Consider the following 21,325-nt stretch of genomic DNA (forward strand, 5'->3'; position numbering starts at 1 on the left):
GCAAAGTAAGATGAGACACACTTTGTTTATAGTCATTAATACCTTGACGAATGGTTTCCTTTTGTGAAAACTGCAAATTTTTGGTTTATTTCAGGCAACCTCTCTTTGATAAGTATTTCAATTAGTGTTGGTCACTTCTAAAAACTGGGGACTTCCTAGTCTGGATCCCGTTTGGAGGGAAGGATGGAGGGTGTTGAATTGGACTAAAGAAGAGCAATATCATTTTTTGGTATTTATATATTTAGAAAAATATTCTACCCTCAGTATTATCAGTGGAGGTTCGTCCTGATGATATTCCGATATAAAGGACTGAAGTCAGGAAAGGATATATATACCACATCTCTCCTGGTGGTAGGTTCCACGAATCTAGACAAAGAAAACGAATTCAATGTTGTTTTAAAAATGCCACAGGATGTGACCAAGGTTTCCCCACGCATGAGCGGCATCAGAACATAGCAAATTAGCTCCACCTACACAAATCAGTGTCTGCACAGTACATATTGTTACCTTTAAGAGTAATAAGAAATAACTTACAAACGCCTTTCAGAAGAAGGGTGTTAATATCTGCGCTCTACAACGCGAGGAACCCGGTAAAGATAGCTATAAACTTTCCTACTTTGGTAACCTACGTACTGAATATGGTGTCAGCATCGGTATTCTTGAGGGTTTCTGTGAAGCCATTGAAGAGGTCGAGTAATTTGACGACGAGCTGATGAAGACTACTATCATGGTGAGGAAGCGATATAATTACCCACCGCGAAACCGTGTCGACTAAATATTGACAAAGTGCCTTCTAGTAAACACCTTTAACTTGCTTCCCAATGTCAATGACCACGGGATGTTTTTATCACCCTTGACCATGGGGGCAATGAGGGTGGTGAGTGTATGGTCGATCACTGTTTCCTGAGCAGCTCATAACAAAAATCGTTACGATAAACTGATAGACGACGAGAAAGATTTATATCGGCTTATCAAAAACGATATAGAACACTTCCAATGCGACAGTGACAAGAACGTCACTTTGCTTATGGTCCCACGAGCGGCAACAGGCAGGTCGATTACTTCTGCAATTGCTGCCGTCATTTGAATTAATTGCGCCTGAAAGCACCCTCGATGTTGAACAGGCAATCAAATGAATGTAATTGGGGAAAGCAAAAATACTTAACGAAATCTCAGCTGAGCTCTGAAAAGCGAAAAGCTGGGACTCAACACTCTCGCTTAGTGAGTTCTTCAATGAATTAGTTGAGGAAGGTAGAACATTATACTAATGGTAAGAAACCACGACCGCTCCAATATGGGAAAGGAAAGCCGAATGTTCATATTGCCACCCGATTGGGTTGCTATCCCATTAATTGATTAGCAAGCTGTTTAAAGGACTACTCAACATTCTCTGTCAAAACTAAAGTTATCATTTTTATGCGGAATTAGGATGTGGACCATGTCCGTCCGATTGGTGAAGGTTTCCGTTACTAGCATCAATATCCAATCATCGGCAATAAAAAAGTTAGGGAATGTGAGTCTCTCAAGGAATTCTACCGCCTATTCGACTAGGAATGCATGATGCGTGGTGTTTTGGTGGTTTCTGGTTTGTTGTGTACTTCATACCATTGCTGTTTTTGAATATGTCGGAGCAGTTGCGGACGATTTGACTTTGTATCTGATAAGGAGGAGCTGCGGAGAGCACTGAGCCTTGTAGGACTTCAGCTGGACTAGTGTAGGAAAAGAACAATTGTTTCTAAACTTTTACTGGGGACTGCCGGCCTTATAGAAAGCTAAAAATTAGTTTGCGCAGATGTAGATCGAAGTGGACGATGTTGTTTAGCTTAAAAACAAGTTCGTATAGCCATACGTAGTCAAAAGCCTTTCTTTTTTCAAAGAGATATGCTCGACATCGGGTTTCAGGGCATGTTTCTCTATTATTAACTTGATGGTCCGCCCGAAAATTTGGAGCTTGGGGGCTGGGAATCATCTGAAAACATTTCCAACTCGAAAGGAATGGGAGTTTAACCGACTAGACTGAATATTGTTGAAGAAAGGGACGGATGCATACAAATCATTTTTTAGGAACTACAGCGGGGATTTTGTCAAGCCCGATCGATTTTTGCTTTGGTAAAGTTAATTTCCGGGACTCAATCAGTGAATCTTTTTGGGAGAGTATTTCTGTGAGGAACAAATAATAATAATAATCGTTGGCGCAACAATCCATATTGGATCAGGGCCTTGAAGTGTGTTAGAGCATTTCATTCAAGACCGCAACGGTACACTAGGAGGCAATGTGGTCAGCATTGCGCTCGCCCGAGATTATTACCCTGATTTGACTCAGGTACTCATTCACAGCTGAGTCGACTGGTATCTGACATCAAGTCACGATACAAACCCCACTGCCACCAGCGAGATTTGAACCGCGGCGTTCCGTATGGCAACCCAGTGCTCTAACCACTGAGCTATCCGGAAAAAGGTAGGTCATTAATGCATTGACTTCAACTCCAATGCATGTTAAGTGTGGAGTGGTAGTTAGGCTTCCATGAAATGGCTACCGAGGACTTTACTTTTCCGCAGGTATGTTTGTTAGAACTCCCTGTATGTGTTTGAATTTAGCTCGATATTAAAATAGCAAGAGTACTGCAGAAACAATTTCTAAATAGCTTTCGTCGTAGGGGTTTCTTGTGGTATATGCTTCGCTGATTACCGCCCTGGGGAGAGATGAAATCAGTTTAGGGAACGGGTTGGTTTCGTACCAGGCAGCGTCTGACGGTTTGCCTCTGTCCTGGTAAGAAACCATAAAGCCGTCTTCGCCTAATAATTATAGAACGATGACCAGGCAAATTGAAAACTTGGGCTTTGCGGGGGTTTATTTTCAGTTCGACCATACTTGCTTCCTTTTTGTAAATCCATAGTGGGGCGTTTTTAAGAATTATGTCATGGTTGATTGAGCACCCCCACGTTTCCGATTAAGGCCGCAGGGAGATTCTTAGCGATAATACGAGGAGATACTATCAGCATCAAATTACACCCCTACCGAACCTCGTTACTGAGATTTGTCGTTCCTATAATATGGAAAGCTTTTAGAAATCGATGAAGAACAGGTGGAGTGGATCTTCACTGCGCATACTGCTTCAAGATGATCTGCAAGGGGACGATGTGGTTGGGATATAGAGATCCAGATCGGAAACCAGCCAACTGTCGCATGCAAATGCAAGCCCCTTTTTAGAATCTATCTTATTATTCCCTTCTTAATCCAGTTAAAGTAGCAGCCCCGAATGTTACTATGACTAGTTATATCATCCACTTCGCACTGGTACACGGTTGAAAACTCTAGTTCAGTAGTCCTTCCACTTCTTCTTCATCAGCGTGAACAAGATGACTGTTGATCTCCCTGACCGAATCATCGAAAAGTTTGCAATCACATGTAAATTCTTTCGTGATGCGGTATACGGCTCTGAAATCATTGGTATTGCCGCAAATATTGGAATTCGTACACTTCTAGTTCGTCCACCACTTATGATCTTCGTTTCACTTCGATAATTCCGCAGTTAGCCTAATTTTATGATGATTCTTTGGAACGAGGTGCTTTACAAAAGAGTATTTTCAACGGCGGCACAATGGTGATGAACATTGCTACTATTTTGAGTTTGGTAAAGTTTATTTCCGAAATTCAAACAATAGCGGACCATTCAGACCATCTACCATCCGATAGAATAGCTCTCAGATTGTCGAATCCCGGATAAAAACATTCCAGAATTCAATTACAAACCGTTTCCGAATGCCAAGCGTCTTAGCCGAAAAACCAATCCATCTCTGAGGCACGGTTTTCACAGCATAATTAGATTCGAAATTTGCACAAATATTTTTTGCTTTTTAGTCGCCTTTTACAATACTTTGAAACCTGAATCTTCAACTCAAATGGGAGTGGCTAACAACTTAATATTAAAGTTGATAAGTTCAATTGAAATTTATCCCACCTACTCCGTAAAACATATAGGTGTTTACATGGCCATTCAGACTACAGTGACTCTTCCCTTCTTCTCTCTCAGTTGTCCCCAAATTGTCACTCCCAGTGTTTTGCGCTGCAATTATATCTGTTTGGCCCCATGAACTCTTGTTTTTTTCTTACTTTCCAAGATTTTAAGAAATGTCCACATCTTGCAGAGCTAGTTCCAAACCAACGAACTTTTCCGATTAACTCTAAAAATATTTCTTTCAGTTTTCGATTCAGAATCCTTTACAGTGTTTCCTGTTCACTCCTTAGTGGAGTATAGTACATCCACACAGTCAGACTGTGCTTCAGTTTCACTATAATCACACTTAACGTTATGCAAATGGTAAGCTCACAGTAGCAAGCCAAACACAAGACGAACACAGACATCGGTGACGACGGGAATTCGAACCCAGAGCAGCGAGATTGGGAGGCTGATGCTTTACCCCCTCAACCATCGCGCCGTCGAATTCTTTATACCTCAACCAAACACTATTCGAAGGGGCAGTTAGCTCCTTGGGTTGGCTCTTGTGGGTGGGCTTTGGTGGAATGCACGCACGTTATAGTAGTAAATTATTTCCCTATTAATTGGCCCTATTTTTGACACTACAGATTTCCAAAATATTGGACAATTTTCTATGTGACACTGAAGATGCAACACATGTATATGCTAAGTTGACACCTTAACAACCCGAACCCCTACGGAATTGAGATCTCAATGGTTAATTAAAATTTGGAAACTTTTTCAATTAGTGGTCAATGCTCTTTTTATCCCGACATATCTTTTATCCCTATCGTTTATATACAGTGACAAAAGTTCATCCCCTCCTTTCCCTAATTGCCATTGTACAGAAAATACGCAGAGTCAGAGAAACTTTTAATTAAAACCTTTACAAACAATTTATCAACTTAATATTCGACTAACCAAGGAAATTAGCGTTGCATTTCAAATGTACATAATTGCTGTTGCCACTTTCACTTGGCGAGCGACAAATTGGCCCAGCTCAGTCCTTCGTTTAAATGTATCTAACAAAAAGAAAATTAACAGTTTTCCCGTCTGCAATTTGCTGAAAAGCAATCAAATTCGACCAAACAACTTTATTAAAACTTAAAAAGTCAACTTTCTGCCAGGGAGTTCGAAACACATGTTAAAGGGATGAAAGTTTAAATGAGATGATGGAGGGACGTACTCGTGCCGCATAAAAAGATTCCTTGGTAAATCCCAACAAGTAGCTGTTGCTTGTCTTAAAATCAGATTTAGTGAGTTATGTTAGCTAGACAAGGGTGAAGTGAACTGGGGATGGCTGTGTGTTGTTCCATAGATAATTCATCCTCCGAGTTTACAATGTGGGAAGAGGAATAGCAAGAAATTGAATTCCGAACAAAAAGTCCCTTCGAAATTCAGTTAACCTCTTCTCCTTGTCTAAGATGGAGTCAGTGAAAAGGGAGCCTGGGGAGCCAAAAGAAGTTTTTCTTGCTACTCTCAAGGAATGCTGTACACATACAATTATATGGGGGATGCTGCAGCGCTGATGGAATGGAAGCGACTTTTCAAAACTTTTGTTTACGGTTGAGTTTTTCAGCGATATTCCGATGATTAAATTTTAGAGTGAAAGCATTGCAGACTAAAATATTTAGGAAATTTCATCTATTATGGCACGCTGGCAGTGGCTTCATATCGATCCTCCCATATTGGATGTAGAAGCATCTACAAGAAAATTGTTGAATTTCGTGGCAAAGAACTATTTTGCCCATGAGTTACCAGTTTTTTTTTCGAATTTGATACTCACCAGTTGCTAATATGAGGAGAAATTCTTGAATATAAATTGAAACTTAATGTCGGAAAGTACGGAATTAGCAGCGGTTGTGTTCTGGAAGTCTTAGTGGTGGGTACTTAACGGGCAGTTGATTAATTTCTGTAGTTCTTAAGGACTCGGAACGGCTGGTTTGCCGATGAATGTGAGCTATCAACGGAACGGAAAAATGCCGCATACCGAGTAATGTTGCATTCTAAAAGAACGCGGGCACGCGCAGGGACTTATCACGAACTCCGTCGAGCGGAGAAGCGACTTCACAGACGGAAAAAGAAAGTCTGAGAGAACCAACAAATCTGTGAACTCGAAAAGTACAGGGAGCAACCGCACCAGGCGCGCAAGTTTTACCAACAAGTCAGCAGGATGAAGCCTTATACACCTCGATGCTCATCCTGCCGAGACAAAGAGGGAAATCTGATTTCCGACAGAATGGGTATATTGGAGCGATGGGTTGAGTACTTTGACGAGCTACTGAACAACCAGAACATCGGCAAGTTGGAGGTCCCGACAACTGAAGACGACGGACAAATACTGCCACCACTAAATCTAGCAGAAACAGTCCGTGTAATTCATCGGTTGAAAAATCATAAGTCGCCAGGAGCCGATGGAATTACAGCCAAATTGGTTAAATATGGAGGCGACCAGTTACAACAAGTGGTTGATCAACTTGTGCTCAAGGTATTGGACAGTGAATCAATGCCTGACGATTGGCAACGAGGCATTATCTGTCTCATACATACAAAGGGAGATATTACACAGTGCAGCAATCATAGAGGTATCACGTTGCTGAGTACCATCTATAAGATATTCTCCGATCCAAGACTAGGACGGATAGCCCCATACGCCCAGAACATCACTGGCCCACGCCAAAGAGGCTTCACTCCAGGCAAATCAGCAACAGATCAGATTTTCTCTCTGCGGCAAGCGATAGAAAAACTGTTGGAATATGGACAACAGTTGCAACATCTATTCATCGACTTTAAAGCCGCCTATGATAGCACAGCCAGGGTAAAACTGTACACGGCGATGGGAGAATTCGGTATTCCGACGAAACTGATAAGACTGACCAGGCTGACCCTGACCAATATGCGAGGCCAGATAAAAGCAGCAGGATCACTCTCAAGATCATTCGACATTAACAAGGGGATGACATATCATGCGTCCTCTTTAACCTGGCCCTCGATAAAGTGGTCCGTAATGCTGAAGTAAATGCAAGAGGTACGATCCTCATTAAGTCCACCCAACTACTGGCCTATGCTGACGATATCGATATCATGGGAACACCTGCCCGAGACGTACATACTGCCTTCATCCAGATTGAGCAGGCGGCGTGAGATCTTGGGCTGTACATCAATAAAGGCAAGACAAAAAATATGGTGGCAACGTCAGCACCGAAAACCGACCAACCAACAATATCAAACCGCACTGGTCAAACGGGAAGAATAAAGATAGGAAAATACAATTTTGGGACCGTTGATAATTTCTTCTATCTAGGGTCGAAAATCACAACCGATAACAGCTACCATGATGAAATCCGGGTACGGTTGTTGTCAGCCAACAGAACCTATTTCAGCTTACAAAAACTGTTACGCTCTTACTGTACAAGACAATGATCTTGTCAGTCCCCATGTATTCCTCGGAAACTTGGGTTCTGTGTAAGAAGAATTGCAAACTCTTGGCTGCGTTCGAGAGAAGAATGCTCCGAAGAATTTTTGGCCCCCTACATGAAGATGGACGATTCCGTAGCTTACGTAACGATGAAATGTATGAGCGATACCCCGACCGTCCGGTTGTGGATAAAATCCGGCTCAATAGGTTACGGTGGGCGGGTCACTTAATCCGTATGGATGAGGAGAACCCAGCCCGGAAAGTCAATTAGGCCAATATCTACGGTGGAAAAAGAAAACAAGGCAGACCCTGCCTGAGATGGAGCGATGGCGTAGGTCAGGACGCCAGACAGCTTTTAGGGATATCGAATTGGTGGACCTCGGCAAAAAACCGGGACGTCTGGAGTTCGTTATTAAGGCAGGCCTAGACCGGATACCGGTTGTTGCGCCGTTAATGATGATTTCTTAAAGAAATAAAACTACAGGGTGCGGCAGCATAACTTCTTTTTTAAAATGCGCGCCACTCAGTTAGTTGATGTCATAGCGGAGCGCTAGTGGTCTCGTTCAAGAGGGGATACTGTAAAGTTTTGTCCCGATACGGTTCAGTCGCCATCATGCGTTGGAATAGTGAGGAGCGTGCCTTTGCCGTTGAGGTTTACTTTTCAAGCGGATGTTCGGTTATTGCAACACAGCGTGCATTTCGGAATCGCTTTAATTTAGCCCCGTTGGCTCCCGTCCCAGACCGCAAATCAATTGTTACAGGGGTCACTACATTCAGACAAACTGCAAGTGCGACAAAAGGAAGAACTGGAGTCCCTCGGCCCGTTAGATCACCTGAGAACATTGAAGCAGTGAGAGCGTCAATGTTGCGATCGCCACGGCGTTCTGCGCGCAAACACGCATCTGCCCTTGGACTATCCGATCGTTCTGTGAGAAGAATTCTTAGTGATGATCTTCATTTTCATCCCCATAAGATGGTGATAGTGCAGGAACTTTCAGAACGTGACTTCAATTCTCGGATGAACGCGTGTGAGCTTCTTCTTGATGTCGTTCCCGAGGGTGCTATTGTTTTTTTTAGCGATGAAGCCCATTTTCATTTGTGTGGGTCGGTTAACAAACAAAACATGCGCTACTGGGCTGACACCAACCCTCGAGAATTGCATCAAACGCCTTTGCATTCACCCAAAGTCACAGTGTGGTGTGCAATTTCCTCAGCTGGAATTATTGGTCCCTGGTTTTTTTAGGAAAATGAGGTTACAATGACAGTGAATTCGGACCGGTATGTAAACATGCTACAGAATTTTTTTTCCCACGGCTAGAAAATTTGAATTTGGGGGGCACTTGGTTCCAACAAGATGGTGCAACAGCACACACTTCAAGAGCATCGATGGCTGTTTTGAGGGAACACTTTCCAGAGCGCCTTATCTCAATTAGAGGCGATTTGGAATGGCCGGCACGCTCTCCCGATCTGTCCCCTTGTGATTTTTTTCTATGGGGTTTTTTGAAATCCCGTGTTTATGTGAACCGTCCAAGAACCCTACAAGATTTGGAGACCAACATCCAAGAAGAAATTGCCAACATAACACCTGCTATGCTAACAAGAGTCATGACATGACATGACAGAGTCACCTAACAGATTTGATCTTCAAAATAATGTAAATAAAAACTTTAGACATATAGCTACATTAGAAAAAATAAATAAATATTTTCCGATGCATACAATAGTTGTTATTGAGTTTTGAAAAAAGGAAGTTATGCTGCCGCACCCTGTATGACAGTGAGCTTGATTGATGTCGTTAGTATGAGATACTAATTCCTCCACAGGTTTTTGGTTTCTTCTTAGTTTCTCACAACAATATAATGTGGATTTCCTAGAAATAAGCATAGAATCGCAAGAGAAGTTCGATTCCACACTTCCGCGAACGCCTCCTAAATAGGCTCTTTAGCAGACCTACCTGACACCTTCTTTGATAGTGGTTTTACACATACGCGCTGTTTATCTGTCGCCGTGCAAAGCAACAAGCCGACAACATCGGCAAAATGCAGGCCGGAGATAGTGATGTGGAAGGTCCCTTCAGATATAATCCTCTCAGCATGCTGTCCGAGTAACCCTCAAAGGCCATCCCAATAATCCTTTGCTTCCGTTACTGAAAATTGCACAGTCTGGACGCTCTAATGGGATGCATTGAGTGATCTAAAGCGCTGCAATGGCTCTTTCGTCATACTGCCGCATCCGATCTCATATAACTTGCTTTATTTTGTTCAGAATGTAAACTGCGGGTGTCTCACTGGGGAAGGTATAGTTCCAGAAAATCTCTGCGCTTTAATCTTCGCTGGTCTACTGGTTTTCCCAATGCCGATTTGAGTCAGCTCACCAGCGTCCTGCCTTATTGCGTGGCGCTGATGTACCGAACGCGTTTTCCATGGTATATCTCTGCGGTCACTCAAACCAGTCATCTTCATTGATTTGAGATAGAATTCTCGGAGTTGGTGGAGATATATAGAGCTTGCGAAAATCTGGCATATGCAAAGGTTGCATTTTCGAAAATTCCACACATGCTCTTTTTAAGCTCAGGGAAGACTTAAGTGGAACGGTGAAGAAGAATGCTTTAACAAGTACTGAAACTGTTGTCCCGTTGACATTTTGTCGTTAGTTTCCGCGACGATCTCAAGACAAACATGTTCTTTGATAATGACCGGGATTTTGTCACTACGAGTAATAAAGAGATATTGGTCCGCAACCCGCTTCACAGTCACGTGCGCGCATTGCGGTAAACGCTCAATGAATCTTTGGTGCAACAAAGACGGTAAAATGTGGTACCTACCCTAGCTAGCGTTATTTCGTAGTAGGAGCGGATGATAAAGACATACATTTACATACAAACAGCTAAGGCAGGCATAACCACGCTCCTGATCATCGTGGTACCTAGACGTTGCCGCTCAACGAATAGCTGTGCGGTGTTGTCTATTACGGAAGCTTGACTTAGTCACTGAGCGTCATTTTTTATTGTACATTTTAAACCTAACTGACAGGTGTTGTGAAAGTTACCTTAGTTAGTAATCTACCAGACCACAAAGTTCTTGCTCACCTACCCCCTCACAAGTTGTGGTGAGCCATAGCTAGGAGTTCTAGGGAGTGCTTCGCTTTCAGGTGGGAGCTGTATGAAATTTACTTGAATTATTTATCCTCTAAACTCAATTTGAAGATAGACTAGGACATGCGCTGCGCGCGAGATCAAAATTGACTACTAGTTTCGTGCGAAGCTCTTTTAGATCTCACGCTCCGCCTCCTTACATCAATTTGATTTTTGAGCCATTCCATGTATAGCGATTTTTACCACCTTACTTAGCAACCTATTTTATTTTATATAAAAAAATATTAACAACACCCTTATTTATTCCCGTTTAAGCTCATTCTAAAAGTGACATTAATGTCTGGAATATCCAATTATCAACAAAAAGCAGAACAGTTGTAGGGAACGGACAGAATCCTTCTAAACTATGATAGTACTAGCTGATAAGCGCTATATTCCAACAGCCATTGTGACTACAGCTAATAAATAAAATTAAGAAATAATAAGTGGCACTTCTAGACTATGTCCATCCAGTTCCTGCTAGTCCTTGTTCGTTGTTCTGGAGCATGCCCTCCGTTTTCATACTAGCATTTCGCAACGGGCTTCAGGACTTCCATAACACCTTGTTCCACCGGAAATTCAGAAGTAAGTTTTGCATTTTAATGATGTTAAAATTCTCTTCTCTGGTAGTAAAATAGTCTCCATGTTAGCAAAGGAGGGTCGAAATTGCATTTGCACCTGATCTAAATGAAACTGTGTTTTGGTACGAAAATCACGTCAGCTTTATCAATTTAAAGTTGCATGATGTGAATTTTATGTGAACATAAATTATGAAAAAATATCACTTGGACGTGTAACATTTTACATGGGAAAATGGAGGGTGTGCAATTTGACGAACTACTGTTCCTTATTCTGATGTAAAACGTGGAAAGTGTGCTACGTGCGATATTGAATATGTTTAACAATATGGTAATATGCCAGGGATGTCTCGTCCGCACTCTATGATGTTTTCAGCACGATATTCAATGGAACTATTATGTAATACAAAATTACTTTTATTGATAGAACTTGGGGATGAAAAAGTCTAATGCATTTACTACATAATTGAAAACGAAACCAGGGAAAATAGCATGCAATGGATATACAGGACGATAAAAAACACACACCTTCGTGACTAAAAGTCTGCTTCATGCCCTCCACTATGATAAAATTATTCTTCATGTTTCACTTCTTACCAGGTTTACATATTAGATCATTACATATCAGCTCATTGAGTACTGTTTCTTATTGAATTCCTTATTTAATACCACTCTTCGATTGGCTTGATAGCTAATACGGCTTACCACTCAATTTACCCTCAGAAAGTCCTTAATAGACAAACACTAAAATTGCCTTATATACCGGCCATCAAGCAGGAGATACAGAAAGCTATTATAATCTCCTAATTAACCATCAACAGCAACCAAGATTACGCAAACTTCTAATCTCAATCTCTGATTCGAAGCTTATCCTTTTTCCCGACAAGGATCATTTAACATGTTCATACTTCATGACTTGACTTACTCATCGAAAGCGCACTACCTGCACATCAGAATTACCTGAGCAATAAAAATCCATCTCCAATAACGCCTTCACTTAAGACAACATTCGCTCGAGAAAAGATCTCCGTTTTTCTTATCAACATTTCATTCGCAATTGATTTCAAACACATGAGCGTCACGTACTTACCGAGTACATTCCCTGGAAAGGACCTCGATTCACTGACAGTCCATTTGGAAGCATGTCCTGCTATCTCGATTAAGCCAACGTTTCCCTATGAATGACTCGAATATTATTATCATTCTCAGAGTCACGTACGGGATTTTCAGAGCGAAGTAATTGCAGGTGTGAAACGTTCCGTTTTCATATTGAAATTGAAAAGGTGAGAATTTTGTGGACAAAGGAAAGCAAGGTACAGTGGTGCGCAGTAACTATAGATGAGGGTTCTCGGATATGTAGGGACATATGGACCATATGAAATGAGTTTTGGCAAGGATTTTGTGTTCATATTTACACAAAATTTAGGGACGTGAGCGGTGTGACTTAATATTGAAAAATGAAAATGATTCCAAGTGTCCGTACGTGCTCTATGAATGGGAATGTGGGTGTTAATGGTCAATTTGAGCACGTTTCGATCTTTCCTGCGGACACATTTTTTCAATTACTGTATTCAAAGCCAAGAATTAGCTAAGGTCTTCTAAATGCAATTTTAGATACAATAAAATGTTTAATGTTTTTATATTTGTTAACCATTTTCCTTTCCTCTTCTCGAATAACCTCTCGGGATTGATGAGTGGTTCCCCACAAGCCAAGTCTCTCGTCTACCAAGACCGTTAGTGGGCGGTGATAGCCACACCCTGTACGAGGTGACCCTACTATAGACAACACGCTATGGATCTAGACCGAGGTGTCGAAAAGCACCGCTGCAACCCAGGGTGTCATGCGGATCGTGCCTATTGGATAGTCTACGCTCGAGTCTGGCTGATACCTGGCCACTTGAGTGAGTCAACCTGACCTTACCCTGTTAGGGTAAGGGTTTATGCGCACATAAACTAACCCATCAGGCGAAGGCACATCTTCGTAGCACTCAGAGCCAGGTGATCACACCCAAGGAGGGACAAGTTGGGGGTCAAGGAGTGGATCCAAGATTGGTCTACTGCGAAGACCACAATCAACAAATGTCCCCGCTGAAAAAGCAGGGACGACCAAAAGTACCCCTGAGGTCACCATATCAGATGTCAGGAACGAGACAATTCTCAGTGGCGCTGGTGTCAAATGCTATCTGCGCTATTTGAAGGATAGCTTGAAACCAGAACAGACTTAAAGCCTTCAGCTTTATAGTCAAGAAAGCGAGGAGCAGCGGAAATCAGCGTGCAAATCGGAAATGCCCCCAAGAAACCTAAAACTGAGCCCAAGAGACGGGATATCTCGGGGCGATCAATGGTAAAGGGAGGAACCAGGAAACCCGCCGCTAGCTATATTAATGCGATAAAGAGTATTCGACTGGCCGTACTGCCACCGTAGGTATTTTCGGAGCAAATACTGACTCGTGAGGAGCAGGAAATAGTTTGGGACTTCATCGTCATGAGGATGTGTGAGGGATGAATTAAGAAGTTCGTGTTCACCGATATATGCTTTCGACCAGGCCCTATACTGATAGACTGTCCGACGAAGGTTACCGAGTACTGGTTTACTGGCTGAAAGGGCAACCCAACAGGGAAGTGGATCTGCTACTCACAGATGAGGAGAAGCTGGACGACCTCGATCTAGGTCTTCTAAAACTCAAATCGGATAGCAAAACGCAAGAAAGACCCATATCGGAGCGGCAGGACGGTAATGCTCCGACATCGGACTGGAACTCCAAGTACTAACGGGGCCGATAGCAAGCACTAAGATAGCCCGAGTAAAATTCCATCATGCAAAAGCTGTATCTGCAGTAATTACAGCGGAAGTTGCAAGGATGACATTGGAATAGTGCTGGCTCAACAACCCTGGGTGTACCGTGGGTAGATTCGCGGTCTCCATGGCGGAAGTATGCAAGTTATTTGGGATTCTTCTTGCGAAAACTCAAGAGCCTGCATCATTCTCATTCTCTCATCTTCTGACTGGAGACATTGTGGCTGTCAAAGTCGCACGGGGAAGAATTCCGGGAAGGCGGAGGAAGAATTTCAGAGTCAGTCGTGACATCCCAAGAGACGAGGCCCGGATCTCACCGGAATTAGCCATTAGACTAGCGAAGTTGTGCGAGAGGACGACGGTACTACTTTTTCTCAGCTGCGAAGTCAACTCCAACCATGAGGTCTGAGAAAGATTTCATTTTTAGTAATAAATTAGAAATACATATTATAGGAAACACACCAACATTCCTGACCAGCACCAGGTAAGTGGTTCAAGATATAACTTTAGAGAACATTCTGATAAGCGGCTTAGTCAAGAATTGGCGGTTGCCGTGTTGTTGCGCCTTCTGTGTTGGATCACAAAATAATTAGATTCGGCACTGAGGACAACTTGGAAGTAAACAGAATAATAAGGAATGCGAGGAAAACAGACTGGGACTCTTACAGAAGACACCTGAGCGACAACAAGACTCATTTACAGGTGAGCGGTGACATCAGGAGCGAAATAGATCTTGAAACGGTTGTGCAAGGTCTCAATAGAGTCATCATTGACGCATATGAGACCAGATGTCCGAATTAGACAATCAAGTCATCAAGGGGCGCACCTTGGTGGAGAAAGGAGATGCGAAAACTCTTAAACCGAGCGCTGGCAGAGGTATAAAAGGGTACTGACGACGTATAGCAACGACAACAGGGAAGCAAACCCAAGGAGTTTCACGGAATTCTGTGAAGGAATAGAACAAACCACATAAATATTCAGGCGATATAAAGCTATAGCCAAAGACAAAACAATATCTTCTGTCTGTCTGAAGAGCGAAGATGAGACATTTATCGAGAATGGAGAAGACAGGATTCATCCGCTTCTCACAACTCATTTTTTGGGGTCTTATTTTGTTGAAGGTAATAGCATTTCACTAGTAACTGGTGCAAAAAAGGCGGAGCTTCGCTTAAATATAGCCAAGACCAAAATAGTACCTGTCACTAGGAAGCGCAAACTTGATCACATGGCATGTGGGCAAAACCAGTAACTGAGGTCAAATATTTGGAAATCACACTAGACCAAAAATTACCCTGGAAAACACATGATGAAAATATATGGTGGAAAGCCACAATAGCTTTGATGACTTGCAGATCCATAGCAGGCACAGTAAGGCAAATGATTACCTATGGGGCCTTAATCTGGCCAGAAAGAACTGAATTGTGCACAACAGTCACGGAGTTACCCAAACTTCAAAGACTGACTTGCGTGTATATCAGTAGAGCGATGAAATCCTGAACAACGGGATCTCTAGAGGCCCTTCTGGGATTGACTCCTCTCCATTTGCATATACAGATGCTGTAAATGTGGCGATCTTCAGACTGTCCGGGAGTACCAGTGAACCGGCGAGCTGCCTAAACCGAAGTAAAATTGATGTTCTTCTTTCTCGTCTTCTTTCTAGCCGGCATCGCGAATTACTCATACCAATAACATGAAAACGAGGTTTGACTTCGATAGAAGTTTGAAACATGTTGGAGCAACAGGACAAACTGGGAGAGGGTGACATTGACATATCGCTTAAACCAGCAACTGATTCCATGGTACACTAACGAATCCCTTACAACAGAGAGAGTGGGTGCTGAGGTCATTGGACCATGGAAAACGCACCTTGAACCAATGGGTAAATATACCAGCATGTTTTAGGTCGAAGTATACGCCATAGACATATGTGCCTCCTTTAACTTCGAAAGAAACTATATGGGCAGATCATTGCTATTCTAACAATCACGGCTGCGGATTGGGAACCAGAGTACATAGCAATATTCAAGCATGTTTCTAGAAAGGGAGTTGAAAAGCGTTAAGCAGAACTGAGTTTAATTCGGAGCAGGAACATATGATAAAACCAGACATTCTGGAAGCTCGATTGATGATGACAACGAAGTGAGAATTGAAATGAGGCAGGAGATCTATGCTCCACGAAGCATTATTTCTAGCTCTATGACAATGAGGTGACCGAAGTGCGCGATTAGTCAGTCATTGCCGAATCTCTCAAAGATTTTGGCGCAAGAGGAGAGAAGAGAAACGGACGGTAGTTCATAGCATAAGAAGGGGTGATAAAGGTCTCTTTCCAGAGATGAGGAAAGTAGCATTTTTTTAGACGTTTATTGAAGATTATACGCATGCGCAGTGGAATGTGTTGTTTATAAATAAGAAGGAAGAGGCTCGAAAGCCAATCGGGGCCAGGTCCGTTATTGATGTCAAGATTACCAATGAGGATTTCAACCAGGGAAGGCGTAAGGAGGAGAATGGCGAGAGGTTTGAAGTCGCCGCATCTAAAAGAGGTGTAGACCGTGCAATGGGGTCGAGAGAGAAAACACGCAAGGAAAGTAAATGTGGGGAGTTGGCAGTGAATTTACCAAAACTGATGGAAGAAGGGAGAGATTGGCTGGGGTTACGGGAATAGCGAGTGTGGGACCGAAATGGTTTGAAGTAACCACAGGCAAGGGCGGCTTCGACGCTTAACAAGTAACTGTGGTGCGTTTTTTTAATCATGGGCTTCATACACATTGAAACTTCTTCGGCAAGGATTGTTTCAGGCTGATGTTACTAAGGATCTCTGTGGTTAACCAAGTTGGGTGAGAACGTAGACAAGTAGGAGAAAACGGGTATAATAGGAAAAGTTACATAATACATGATCGAAAGCTGAATTGAAATGATCAAAGTTAGGTTTGGGCAAGTTGAACTTAGCAGATTTACGCGTAGTTTTGGAGGATATATTGGATATAATGTCCTGATAGCTGAGAGTTGGAGCACAAGGCTGTCGCACGGAAGATCGAAGAGGGATTTGTATCGTGATTTGACGTCGGAAACCAGTCGATTCAGCTGTGAATGAGCACCTGAGTCAAATCATCATTATCAACAGTTCAACAACTGGTATCCGGCCTTGGCCTGCTTTAATAATGAACTCCAGACATCCCGGTTTTGCGCCGAAGTCCACCAATACGATATCCCTGAAAGCTGTCTGGCGTCCTGACCTACGCCATCGCTCCATCTCAGGCAGGGTCTGCCTCGTCTTCTTTTTCTACCATAGATATTCCTCTTGTAGACTTTCCGGGTGGGATCATCCTCATCCATACGGATTAAGTGACCCGCCCACCGTAACCTATTGAGCCGGATTTTATCGACAATCTGGCGATCATGGTATCACTCATAGGTTTCGTCGTTATGGAGGCTACGGAATCGTCCATCCTCATGTAGGGGGCCAAAAATTCTTCGGAGGATTCTTCTCTCGAACGCGGCCAAGAGTTTGCAAGTTTCCGAGGCACACATGAGAATTGTCTTGAACAGTAAGAGCTTTGACCCTAAGGTGAGATGTTTCGAGCGGAACAGGTTTTGTTAGCTGAAATAGACTCTATTGGCTGCCAACAACCGTATGCGGATTTCATCGACGAAGCTGTTACCGGTTGTGATTTTCGACCCTAAATAGGAGAAATTATCAAAGTATCCTATCTTTATTCTTCCTGTTTGACCAGTGCGGTTTGATATTGTTGGTTGGTTGGTTTTTGGTGTTGACGTTGCCCCCGTATATTTCGTCTTGTCGTCATTGTTGTGCAGCCCAAGATCTCGCGCCGCCTGCTCGATCTGGATGAAGGCAGTTTGTACGTCTCGGGTGGTTCTTCCCATGATATCGATATCGTCAGCGTAGGCCAGTAGTTGGGTGGACTTAATGAGGATCGTACCTCTTGCATTTACCTCAGCATCATGGACCACTTTTTCGAGGGCCAGGTTAAAGAGGACGCATGATATGGCATCCCCTTGTCGTAAACCGTTGTTGATGTCGAATGGTCTTGAGAGTGATCCTGCTGCTTTTATCTGGCCTCGCATACTGGTCAGGGTCAGCCTAGTCAGTCTTATCAATTTCGTCGGGATACCGGCCCGTGTACAGTATTACCCTGGCTATGCTATCATAGGCGGCTTTAAAGTCGATGAAAAGATGGTGCAACTGATGTCCATATTCCACCAGTTTTTCCATCGCTTCAAGCACAGAGAATCTGATCTGTTGCTGATTTACCTGGAGGTAAGCTCTTTGGTATGGGCCAATGATGTTCTGGGGGTAGTTGCGTCTACATCACCAGCTTTTTTCGAATTTTCCTGAGAGAGACGAAAGGGAAGGTTGTGGCGAAAATGAGTTAGCCTATAGTCTTTTTTCGTCAATGACTGAAGTTTCTTTTTCCCAGAATTTCTACGTCCGTTTTTTGAAAGGTTTAGGCAACAATATTGTGGGTGCGCTATCTTTGGTTGAATTTCCAGTTTCTCCCATTGTAGGAGTTGTTGTACTGTCCTTTCTGGCTTTCCGTTGTAGTCACTAAGTGCAGGCTTTCTATTAAGGAGCATATCTTCCACAGATTTGTGTATAGATCAACATGAAACTTATGGGGGTCCGTATCTCGGCCACGACTTGATACTCAAATTGGATTGGAAATCTGTGGCTTCTTACTTTTTGGAAAGTTAGTATCCGTAGCTTCCATGTTCATATTCTGGACATGTAGTAGTGAACTATTCCACCATGCCTAGGTGGTGTTCGAAGGGAGCTGAAAATTAGAATGTTTGATAAAAGTTAAACCAATTTATACTTTAGTCAGTTTCGTTCACTCGAATTTCGCCTTGTTTAATGAAATTCCATCTCTTCCTCGTCTTGATTAAACTGAATAAATCGAGATCATATCGAATCCGTTGGCAATAAAACTTTATGGAATATCGACTTTCTCCCTCGCAAGTTCATTGATTTCAACAAACACAATATTTACTGAAGTTTTTTTCCCTCATTCCAACCGTAGCATTTAATTTCCCTATTTGCACAATAAACTTTCATTTTCGTGCCCCAGCAGAAATATTCTGTCATACGAAATTCAGTACCCCAGGGATCAAGTACAAGCAAAGGACCGACAAAGTGAGGGAAAAAAGCGAATTTATCAAAAGTAAAGTTTGCTCTCGTGTTTTTCTTTCACAGCAACTTGGAAAGATAAAAACGCGATGGAAGGTTTCTGGTCGAAAAGTTTTAAGCCGGACAGGAATTAAAAGGATTTCGGGGATTTCTCTACTGAAACAAGTTTTTTTTCATTTTGTCCTCGCAAACGAGTACGACAAGCATTGTGTATTATGCACAAGGGAAAGAGCATGGCAAGCGACACTCATTTTCCGGATTTAGTGAAAGCTTCAACCGTATCAACACCGAAGTTCAAATTCGGCGAGCTAGTCCACAAATGAGATAACAACTCTGGCTGGAATTTGGTCAGAGCGTAACTTGCACTACTTATCAGAGCACTCAACTCCCTGGCGGAGGCTAATGGCTAAATCAATTTTATCTTCGCTGAGATAAATGCATTTGTATTCGCAGTGGAGGTATCCGAGCACATATTGCAAATACCAGCAATGAAAATGGTACACCTACGCTTAGACAACAAGGATGCGTAGTAATTACCTTGCGTAGTCCAGTGATTACGTATGTACAAAGTAGCGGCCACTACATTGTTGGTTGAACAACAATTGACCACTGCGATGTGGTGCAGTGGGAGAGAGAATTTTTAACTTTCGTCCTGGCACATGTAGTCGGGCATCCAAGAGGTGTAACTAGCGCAATATGCAGTTTGTTGAAAAATTGAAGGGAACACTGATTTATCTTCAAATAAAAGGTTTCCCGATTGGATTTTAAATCTTTTGCTAGACAAAAGATACTTCGAAGTGACATTTTCCAACAGCTTTTTTCCGTAACAAACTAAGGGTCTGCTCATTTTCATCTTTATTTTTATTGGATAAACTTATACAATTCACTGTTCTCAGAAATTACATTTATTAACCTTACATGGATACGAAAATATTTAAAAATGAAATAGAAACTAAAATGCAAGCTAATGGTCCAAACACATGTACATACATACAAAGTTAAATCTGATTCATAGAAATTTTGCATAAAATTACAGCAAAAATATATATCGTTCATTCGATTTCTTTTTGGTTTACGTCTATAATATTTTACTTTCTCTTCGTAGGCACTTAGGACTAAGTGTGTCTTTATTTATGAGAACCTTTCGTATGACAATGCAAGTGTTCTTTAATATTTTTTCGAAACATTTAGTAATTAGTAAAGGTTTAATATAGGTTGCAATAGTATCTACTTTTAATGACGTTGCCTAAAGTATTAAATCATCGTCACTATCTGTAAGTGGTTGGGTTTCGGCCAGTAGCAGATTCGCTTCTTCTCCGGTATTGACCTGCAAAATATAAAAGAAAAAGTACTTAACATCCTGTGGATCCAGTTCAAAATTAGTGCTATTCGGTTCACGGTTTTTACAAAAAAAAAGGTAACGTTTGAAGCAGACACAGTTGCAATTGCGTGGCTGCCAAAAAGGAGCCATTCGGAGGGGCAACAAGAACTGCTTCAAACAGCTGACTGATCATGCCGATATAAACCCTTGGGGCGAGGCCTACAGGGTGGTAATGAAAAGGCAGTAGAAATCACCCCAGGTGATCTGCCCGCGCCTGCTAAAACAGATTGTTTCCACTCTGTTCGTAAGTAAGTAGCGGAAGACAAACGGTAGCTCCAGTAGCTGGCGAGGTTCTGCGGGAAGTATGTGGTAGGATCTGTGACAACAAGGCCCCGGGTTTGGATGGTATCCCTAACTGAGCTGGCAATGAAGACTAGTCAAAACCTTGCCAACACCTTCGAGGAGTGCCTAAAGGAAGGAATATTCCCTGTTCAGAGGAAAAAGCAAAAATTGGTATTGCTTCCCAAACCCAGCAAGTCACCTGGAGGCCACATCTGTCCGCTGGATGCAATGAGGAAGGTGATGGAGAGACTCTTACCCATCATCGAAAACAGCAATGGATTGTAAAATCACCAGTTTGGTTTCCGGCGTGCCTACTTTACAGTGAATGCAATAATCATTGTAATGAGCCTGGCAAATGGCGCACTAGTGCCACTTAGAGAGGACTACTTGGTGCGGCACAGATGAGGGCCCCACGGGGAACGGAATTGGCTCCCCTGTTGTGGAATATCATAAATAATGAGGTGCTTTGTCTTTCCGCCCCAAGATGTTCCGTCCAGAGGATGTGGAGGTCTATGCGACGAAAACAATGAAAGCGACAAAGTCTTGCTAGAAAGAGCCGGGTTGACCTTGGCGGATGCGAAAACGGAAACAGTCTTAATAACGAACCACAGGA

The 21,325-nt window shown here is 42.5% G+C and overlaps 1 protein-coding gene across 1 annotated transcript in view; it reads right to left on the reverse strand.

The window, feature by feature from the left end:
* Positions 1-19,889: 19,889 nt before the first annotated feature.
* LOC119656560 (cation-independent mannose-6-phosphate receptor) overlaps positions 19,890-21,325 on the reverse strand; it is a 532,053-nt gene continuing 530,617 nt past the window's right edge. Inside the window, exon 17 of the mRNA XM_038062941.1 lies at positions 19,890-20,376. Coding sequence (XP_037918869.1) covers positions 20,296-20,376 — 81 coding nt within the window. The 3' untranslated portion in view covers positions 19,890-20,295. The remainder of the gene's footprint in view (positions 20,377-21,325) is intronic.

The sequence above is a fragment of the Hermetia illucens genome, chromosome 5 (assembly GCF_905115235.1).
Source record: "Hermetia illucens chromosome 5, iHerIll2.2.curated.20191125, whole genome shotgun sequence".
In the NCBI taxonomy this organism is placed as follows: Eukaryota; Metazoa; Arthropoda; class Insecta; order Diptera; family Stratiomyidae; genus Hermetia; species Hermetia illucens.